This window comes from Vigna radiata, chromosome 7, assembly GCF_000741045.1.
Source record: "Vigna radiata var. radiata cultivar VC1973A chromosome 7, Vradiata_ver6, whole genome shotgun sequence".
Taxonomy (NCBI): domain Eukaryota; kingdom Viridiplantae; phylum Streptophyta; class Magnoliopsida; order Fabales; family Fabaceae; genus Vigna; species Vigna radiata.
In genome coordinates this window covers 2,000,180-2,010,314 of record NC_028357.1, presented here as the reverse complement: position 1 = coordinate 2,010,314, position 10,135 = coordinate 2,000,180, and the positions used below count along the sequence as shown (strand labels likewise).

The 10,135-nt window shown below is 35.8% G+C and overlaps 1 protein-coding gene across 1 annotated transcript; it reads right to left on the bottom strand.

Moving 5' to 3' along the window:
* Positions 1-2,518: 2,518 nt before the first annotated feature.
* LOC106765922 (LRR receptor-like serine/threonine-protein kinase GSO1) lies at positions 2,519-6,729 on the bottom strand. The gene is made up of 2 exons (XM_014650689.2): positions 6,717-6,729; positions 2,519-4,552 (listed from the first exon to the last, which is right to left on the bottom strand). Exons 1-2 carry the CDS (start codon positions 6,727-6,729, stop codon positions 2,649-2,651), a joined length of 1,917 nt encoding a protein of 638 aa, XP_014506175.1. The 3' UTR covers positions 2,519-2,648.
* Positions 6,730-10,135: the final 3,406 nt, after the last annotated feature.

Sequence of the window (10,135 nt, the reverse complement as noted above, 5' to 3'; positions counted from 1 at the left end):
GATATAATATATTGAGCTCCCACAACTTTATAAGAAATAATGTATATTTAAATTGTATTAATTATTAAACATAATAATACTAAATTATATAAAATAGAAAATACATTAATAAAAAAAAGCTATGGTGAAATATTTACATATTAGGATAATTGCTGGTTAAGAAAACTAACACATGATGTGCATCGCCTATGTAATTGGATGCGTTCTTTTTTATTTTTTTTTTCTTTCATTTGAAATTGTCGAAACCAAGGGTTTTAAATGATAGTTGTAGTTTTATCACGATCCTTCATATTGTAGTAAATTACAAACAAATGTGATTACGACTGCAATTACAATCACAAATAGTTTTTATAAAATAGAAACACATACTGTTCTTGGTAACCCATATTTGGTCAACACCAAAACTCGAAGGGTACTTGTGATCATAAATTTTTTCCTTAAATCCTTAATTGCTCTCTATGTTAAGAGGAAATTTTCAGTTTAGTACCCGCTTTTAAAAGTGTATACATTGGGTCCCTATGTTTTGCAATTTGTGTCAATTTAGTTCCTTTGAATCATCAAATTTGGCTTGAAAATTACAAGTGAACAAGTTATTTTGAGTTGCAGCATGTTTATTAACTCTTTGAACGTTTGGACACCTTCCAATTGTTGTTACAAACTTGTTTGAAGTGTCATTAATTCACTAAATTGACACAAATTGCAAAACATGGAGACCCAATGTATACACTTTTAAAAACGGATACTAAACTGAAAATTTCCTCCTAATATGAAGACCGATTAATGATTTAAGCCTAAATTTTTCTACAATATACGAAGGATTTACATGAAAATTTCACTATTGATGTTACATAATCACAACATTTGCTTCTCATGTTTAGTAATTATTGGGTCTCGTATATATAAAATAAATAATTAAATATATTACTATCATTATTTTATTAGTTACATATTATGAAAATAATAAATAATATGATTTTTAAATGAAATATAATTATTATCTACCACAACCACATAATTTATATATATAGGTTATCAATAATATATTATTGTCACACTTATTACTTGATATAAATAAGTTAATTATACATAAATTAGATTATTTATATTCTAGGTAATATATAAGCAACACTGTATTTATCCCAACAATCATATATTTTATTTGGTTCTCAATAATAATAACTTGTACAACTACAGTTAGCTAGGACAAACTTAGAAAATTTTGTCCAAATTTTAGCTAAGTTCAACTTGGTTAAAATTTAGTCGGGTTAACTTGGTTAAATTTCGACCAAGACGAACTCAACCGAATTCAATTATGGCAAGTTAGGTCGAATTTTGGTTGGAGTTAACTCGACATAAATTTAATAAAGGTCAAACTGGCTGAAGTTCGGTTGGATGTGACTTAGCCGAAATTCGGTTAAGGTCGACTCGGTCAAATTGGGCCAAATTTCGATCAAGGTAAACTAGGATCAATTCAGCGGGGATTGACTCAGCCGAAATTTGGCCAGGGTCGATTCAGTAGAATTCGGCCAATTTCGACTGGGATAGACTCATTTGAATTCGACTAGGTCCAACTCGGGTGAATTTGGTCGAATTTTAATCAAGGGCAAACTCGAGTGAATTCACTGATTCAATTGAAATTCAGTATGGACTGCTTTAACAGAAATTTTGATGGGGTAAAATATGTCAAATTCGGTCAAATTTTGACCAGGACTGACTCGATCAAACTCGGCCAAATTTCGAGGGGGAATAGGTTTGGCGAGGGGGGTCCGACTTGTACGAATTCGGTCGAGACTCTGACGAGATCAACTTTACGAAAATTTGACCAAGATTGACTGAACCTTATTCGTTCAAATTTCTACCAAGGTTAACTCGTTCAAATTTGATTGGGCTGATTGGCCGAATTTGGTTGAATTTCATTTGGGGCTTACTCTACTGATTAGGTAGGGGCCAACTCTACAAATAATATCAAGCCATCTAGACCTTTGTTTTGGGTTAGCTTGGCTTGACAATTGACCCGGGCCAACCTGTATCTACCTTAGACCAGAGTAAACCCGTCTTGACCTTTAGTTGTATCAGCTCGTCTCAACCTTGGATTCAAATCGGTCTGTCTCAACATTCAATTTGGGTCAACTCTCTCAATCGTTGGTTCTGGTTGACCAAACTCGTCATTTAGCCCAAACCAACTGGTTTCAACCTTTGGTCCTGGTTAGCCTTTCCCAACCTTCGATCCAAATTGACCTTTGGTCCTGACCTATCTCGACTTTTTGTAACTCATATCTTAACCTTCAGCTAAAATAATTCAAATCGATATAAACATTAAATATTGTTGTTGAAAACTAAGTTAAGTTTTATAATAAATTCAAACTCTCTTTGTTCCTAAAATGAGACCCTCTAAAATGAGAATTTTTTTTTATCCTTCGATTAAAGACCCTCTAAAATGAGATTTTTTTTTTTTTTTTTCAGGAATGAGCTAGAGCTTCCTTAGTTATGGATTAAGTTGCCAGCTCTACTAATTGTATTGTACCTCTCGTCGATCTAATTCCCAGCCAGATTAGCAATATAAATTTACTATTTATTTCCCCGTACACATGAACACGGGAATCAAAATCTCTAATTATAAGCTTAAAATAATCTGTTCGATGGTGTGCTTATCTATAACGAAGTTTACAAGGAGGAAGAGGTGGTCCACACAATCCTCGATTACCCACAAAAGCTGAAATAGGAAACATGGCCTTATGTGGAGGGATCCTCCCTCTGAGTCTGTTTCTTGACACATCGAACTCTTCAAGTTTCTTCAAATTTAGGACCTTCTCTGGTATGTTGCCACTTAATTTGTTCTTTGAAAGATTAATCTTTGTTAACGTTTCGGCATCACCAAGCTCTTCAGGTATATTCCCTGAGAGTCCACTGTCTTCAAGGTCCAGAATCTCCAATTCTCTCAGTTTCCCAATTGACTTTGGTATAGATCCTCCCAACGGGTTGTGTGACAATGCAAGAGATTTGATTGAACTCATTGAGGCCTTTTGTCCAATGTTGTCGTCAATGGGACCGCAAAACTTGTTGTTAGATAGGTCGACAGAGTTGAAATGGCCTAGCGAAAATTGAACCTCTTTCTCAAACACCGCTCTCAGGGATCCTGTGAGCTTATTGGAATGGAGGTCAAGGTCCATCAGAGAAGAAAGGCCCATGAATGCCACTGGGATTGACGAATGAAACTGGTTGTTTGACAGGTTCAGGAAGGAAAGGCGAGTCATGTTTCCAATCCACCATGGCAATTTCCCCGTCAATGCATTGCTTGACAAATCAAGGGTTGTCACTGATGAATATGCAAGCCACTTTGGAAGTTGACCATTGATCCCTGTCTGGGCCAATTTCAACTGAAAAACTCTTAACTTGGATATCCACTTGGGTACTTTGGCTAGTCCTAATGGGTTGAATGACAAGTCTAAAGTTTGCAAACTCTGTAGTTTAGCAAGTTGAGGGGGAAGTAGACCAGAAAATTGGTTTCTTGAGAAATCTAGTGTTTGCAGGTTGACTAAATTGCCAAAGGAAGGTGGAATTTTGCCACTGAATTCATTGTTTGCGAAAAATAAATCAGTTAAACTAGCTAGATGGCCAATGGTGGAAGGTAACATCCCAGTGAGTTTATTGTTCTCAAGGATTACCCTACGCACATTGCCGAGTTTTCCAATGGAATAAGGCAAAACACCTGTTAGCTTGTTCGCTGCTAAACTGCAAAACTTCAGAGAACTTAAATCCCCAATAGAAAAAGGGAGGTTTCCTGAGAGATTATTATGCATGAGGTCCAGAAAAACCAATTGTGAAAGTCTCCCGATAGACTCTGGGATTCTTCCACTAATCTGATTAAAAGAGAAATCCAAGTCCTTGAGGTTTGCAAGATTTCCAATGCTAGAAGGAATGTTTCCATGAAAATTGTTTTGATGAAGGTGAAGCCTAGTGAGAAATACCATTCTTCCAACGGAAGAAGGTATAGCCCCAGAAAGCCTGTTCCCAGATAAACCAAGTTCTAAAAGAGAGTTGAAGGAGGCAAAGACAGAAAAAGGAACATTACCAAACAATTGATTGTTATCGAGGTACAAACTCTGAAGCCGTGAAAGGTTTTCGAAAGACGCGGGTACCCTACCTGAGAGCTGGTTTGAATAGAGAAAAAGTTTAGTCAAGTGGGATAGCTTGGCAAGTTCTGATGGTATTGGACCATGCAACTGCTTCAGATTGCTAAGGTCCAAAACTTGCAGAGCAGACAAGTTTCCAAGATAAGGTGACAACGTTCCTGACATGTAGGTTTCGAGAGGGATGTCATCAACGTCGAACACGACGCCGATTCTAGTAAGGTTGATGACCCTGCCAGTGGAACCACATGCGATGCCTTCCCAACTGTGGCAGCAGTCAGAGGAAGGTGTCCAGGAATCTAGCAGTTTTGAAGGGTCAGAGGTGATCCTGCTCTTGAATTCTAGTAATGCTTCTTTGTCCACCACGTGACATGGCTCCGAAATTAAGGTAAGAGACCAGAAAATGAGAAGCAACATTATGGCTGCCATAGTTCAGAATTATGAATAGGTTGGTTGGTTTTTGTGTGGAATGAGGAGCGTGATGTTTTGTCTTGTGAAGTATTCAATTTATTTGTTTTCTTGTGAGATCATCACCAAAGTCGTGTACGAAAATGGCATTGGAGATGTTTGAAAAGTGATAATTGTTGATGCTTTGGATGCAGCAGCATTTTGAAGAGGGGCATGTGCCTCAACGAAAAGAACCTGAAAAAGAAGTTGGGATTCTCCGTGCTCATAAAGTTTTTTTATCATGACGATTTTACAATTATATATCCCATCACTGTAAGCAATTTTGATGTTTCAAAATCTGTGCCTCCTCAGTGGGAAATGGCTGGGATTACTATACAGAGACACTTTCACACATGCATGTCACTCACAAATCCAATATTTATTTCTACAACTAAACAAATTAAGTAATGGTTTGTAATTTTAAGAAGGAAAATGTTTTTTTAACCATTACACTAAATTATACGTGTATGATTGCTTTTAATGTAATGAAACTGATATTATTAAAAGTATGGAAACAACATTTTGCAACCCAAATTATATTTTATGCTGTATTATATATACTGGAAAATCACTTCTAGTTTTCAAAGAGCAATTAAAGAAGGTTGCTCAAACAATTAATGTAAGGCATATAGTAGTATGTAAACTTAATAGAATACTATTATGTAAACTTAAAAAGGCCTTATATGTTGAAACAATCAACTCAAATGTGACTTGGGCTGTTGTCAACAACCGGTCCCTGCTGCCTTTTCATACTTTTTCTTATTACTCTGCAAGTTTTTGGTTATAACTTTCCTACCTAATTGCTTTGCTACCATACATAATGGATATTTTAGTATGTTTTATTGTTATTCAAGTAATTTGTGTTTGTTGAACCAGTGAAATGTGAAACCATTAGACCATTTCAAGGAATTGATGAAATGAAAGGGAAAGTAATGCTTTTACTTGTATCCTTTAGGAATTCCAATGTTGCATTAAACCATGCCAAGGTTTCAATTCATTCTAAATATTAACATTGCATCCCTTGATTCTGTTGTATTAGGACAATGATGTCTTTATGCTTTCCTTTCAAAGGATATCCTTATGATGCATGTTATTATTTTTGTTGCATTACAGAAAAAGACGTAACAACCTTCTGTTAATAATTTCTTAGGAACTTGCTGTAAAACGCCAAAACCATCTTCAACACTAAGAGGAGCTCTTTGTTTTTCGTACTAGCTGTGTAGTTTGTTTCCTGTGGCAATTGACATATCGTTCTGATGTCCTTAACTGTTTATAGGCATCTACCGCCTCTAATATTAGAAGCTTTTGGTATGTCCTTAACATTGTACTAGAGCCTCAATATATCAAATGATTAGAGGTTCAATCCTTGCAATTCCCATTGTTTAACCCGAGCAGACAAGACAACTATGTCCCTGTATCTGAGCTTTTGAAAGTCCTTTGTGCAACTGGATGCTATTACCAATTGGTTGTCACTCCTTCCATGTGCTTATTTTGTTATCCATATGTTGAAATATCAGTAGCTTGTATTAAATGAAATCAATTATCCATCTGAAATTGCACAAAGCAACTGATTATGTTCAGCTTTGCAATTCTCATAGCGTATTCCCTTTCCTGGATGCACATGCACGTCCCTACTTTGCGTCTGTTATAGAAGTTATCATATAGTTGTTTTCAGCATAGGATTAGAGCTGAGTAAAAATAACTGATTTATACTGTATTATAGTTAACTGTACTAAGAAACTGATTCATTTGTACTATAACTTAAATATACTATTTTATGGTTCAGTTTAAAAAAAAATTCAGTTCAATTAACTATAGTTAACTGTACTATGTGTTTACGAGACTTCGTGTTTAAGCCCCTTCTTCTCGTGTATCACTTTTTCTCATCTTCCTCCCACATCAGATTAGGGTTTGAGTCTTGCGATTCACATTCTCTAACGCAGTGTCTCCCGCTCGCCGTTGCCATCGTTGTCCCGTAAGTCGTCATCGCCGTCACACTCAGTCGCTGTCGCACTTAGTCGTTGTCATCGTCACACTTAGTCGTTGTCGCGCTCAGTCGCCGTTGTCGTCGCCTCAAACATCGTTGGCTGGGTTTGCCATTTTTAATGTTGTAGGGTTTCTTCTTTTCGCCATTTTTACTCTCCCTTTTCATCCTTTATGCTTATTTTTTATTTTTTCTATTTAATGATATGATATTCGTTTAGGTGAATGATGCTTGTTGTTGTTATGTGGATTCCCTTGTGTTCCTTAAGGAGCTATTTGGATCGAACTTAATTAGGGTTTCATAGAAGTTGAGGACACAAATTATGTATTGGGAGAAAAAGATGCAATTTGGATGCTAATTGATCCTTCCTTACTTGAACGAGTTCCTGTCAAAACTCAAGGCTTGTTTTCTGGAGATCTGGGCACCACCATAAAGGTAATTTAACAGATTCCTTTGGTCATTGGTTTTATGATTATCTTCTTATCAACATTACAATAATGCTTTCAACATAGTATTTCCTTTTCTGTTTTAGAGGTCTAGTCAAAAAGTAGTTGTCCTGTTTCTTAGATCCTACCATTTGTTAATGGCAGTGAGAGTTTTGGTGATATGTCATGTGATGAGGTTTTGTTTGGAGGCTTTTTTATGTTGAATGCTCTGTGGAGACAGTAACATTATGTAATCGTGTTTGCAAAATTGAAATAATCGTGCAATTTTCATATTTATGTAAGGTTTTTTCTATATTTAGATCTTCAAAAATTTCACATATATGTTATAAAAGAAAAAGAAAAAGAAAGATATCAGGTTTACTTAGTACTGATTTAGTGGGATTCGATAGCTGCAGAATAAAATATAATTTTCTTTTATAATATTGTTGAAGAAGAGATACAAAATGAATATCCTACAACTTGTTTTTTCTGGTTTAGGTAGATCTGAAAAATTGGTTTGCTCATTTGTTCTCCTCGGACGGATTCATCATGTCTGGGAAATATCTGGTTTAGGTAGATCTAAAAAAGAAAGCCCCCATAGATGATTTCCTCGATTTTGTTCACCAAACAAGACTAAGACTAAGACTAGCCTTTGTTCCTAATCACATGAAATATTATTGGAATTCTTCTATAGGAACACTTTTGGGTTTTGGGTGGACTTATAATGTTATTGACATAATGGTCGCAGTAAGAATTCTAAAATGAACAATGACAGCCTTGCTTCCCATTTGTATGGTTAGAAAGAGATCAATTTTTTCTTGTCAATTATACTAGAAGGTGAAATTTGTTTGTACTGTACCAAACAGAGTAGAAACAAATTTCACCTGTTTCTTTTTCTTTTATACAAAATCAGTACTAAGTAAACCTGATATCTTTCTTTTTCTTTTTCTTTTATAACATATATGTGAAATTTTTGAAGATCTAAATATAGAAAAAACCTTACATAAATCTGAAAATTGCACGCTTATTTCAATTTTGCAAACACGATTACATAATGTTACTGTCTCCACAGAGCGTTCAACATAAAAAAGCCTCCAAACAAAACCTCATCACATGACATATCACCAAAACTCTCACTACCATTAACAAATGGTAGGATCTAAGAAACAGGACAACTACTTTTTGGCTAGACCTCTAAAACAGAAAAGGAAATACTACGTTGAAAGCATTATTGTAATGTTGATAAGAAGATAATCAAAAACCAATGACCAAAGGAATCTATTAAATTACCTTTATGGTGGTGCCCAGATCTCCAGAAAACAAGCCCTTGAGTTTTGACAGGAACTCGTTCAAGTAAGGAAGGATCAATTAGCATCCAAATTGCATCTTTTTCTCCCAATACATAATTTGTGTCCTCAACTTCTATGAAACCCTAATTAAGTTCGATCCAAATAGCTCCTTAAGGAACACAAGGGAATCCACATAACAACAACAAGCATCATTCACCTAAACGAATATCATATCATTAAATAGAAAAAATAAAAAATAAGCATAAAGGATGAAAAGGGAGAGTAAAAATGGTGAAAAGAAGAAACCCTACAACATTAAAAATGGCGAACCCAGCCAAAGATGTTTGAGGCGACGACAACGGCGACTGAGCGCGACAGCAACTAAGTGTGACGATGACAACGACTAAGCGCGACGGCGACTGAGTGTGATGACGGCGACAACTGAGTGTGACGGCGATGACGACTTACGGGACAACGATGGCAACGGCGAGCGGGAGACACTGCGTTAGAGAATGTGAATCGCAAGACTCAAACCCTAATCTGATGTGGGAGGAAGATGAGAAAAAGTGATGCACGAAGTCTCGTAAACACATAGTACAATTAACTATAGTACATAAATCCAAACACACACACACAACCTAACCAAAAATCAAAACCCTCAAAACCAAAATGGAAGAGTCAATGTCAAGGGAAGAAGCCATGGCATAATGTTCGTACCTTGTTGGAAGATTCAATGTCAAGGGAAGAATCCATGGCATAAAAAAGGTAACAACTTCCACGAAATACAAACCCAATGACCACCCAACCGTAATGTCAAACTCAAATGTCAAACCCAACCACGAACGAAATCCCTCACCACTTCGACACCTTCAACAAAGTTAACACAGTTAATACAATACCTACAAACGAGAACGAAAAGCTCCAATGGATGGACATGGGGCTTCAAAGAAAAAACAAAACCTAAAATGGAGAGACACACACACAGCTTCCAAACATTTGCCTGCGAGAACAAAAAGCTAAAATGCAGAGTGAGAGCGCTTCAAATCGAAAACCTGAAATTCGGAGAGAGCGTTTCAAACCAAAAACCAAAACCTAAAATGCAGAGAAAGACAGCGCTGCCAGGTAGAAAGATTTCTCAAAATGACCCAGGCAGTTTCGAAATAACATAAACTGCCCTTTTTGAAATCTGTTTTCAAATTAAAAAAAATCAAATAAAAGGACCAATCCAACGCTGACAACTGGCATTGGCAAATAGTTGGCAAAAAACTGTTGTCAACATATCGCTACCCAAAGTTTAAATCACAAAACACACTATTAATAAAAGGATTATGATATTTTAACAACTTTTTTTATAACAGGACATGTGTCACCATTCTATTCGTTTATTTGAATTTATTTTAAAAAAATATTTGAAACGAATCAATCATACTATCACGTATGTGTTGTCCAAAAATTGTCAAAAAAAAATTGTTAAAAATTCTTTTTTTAATAAAATCAAAAATAAACATAGCAAAGGAATGCATTAAGCCGAAATAGTTAGCCCAAAATAGAGCCCACCACATTCTGACAGTGGGCCAGACCAACCCATGCATTATTTTGGGCATGCCGCGAACGTGCATGCCTCTGTCTGACACGATCACATGCTTGCAACCTTTGAGAGTAGTAAAAGACACAAAATCTTGCAACATAGGACTTACCATCTTAAAATAATGTTTTCGTAAACATTAACGAACCTAAAACAACACACTCATTATCTCCTTCCTCACTAGTAATTCCCTTTCAATTCTTTTTATATCTAACTAACGTTCTTTGCCATTAAATCAACTTTTTTTATTTTATTAATCAACACTCCAAAGCGGA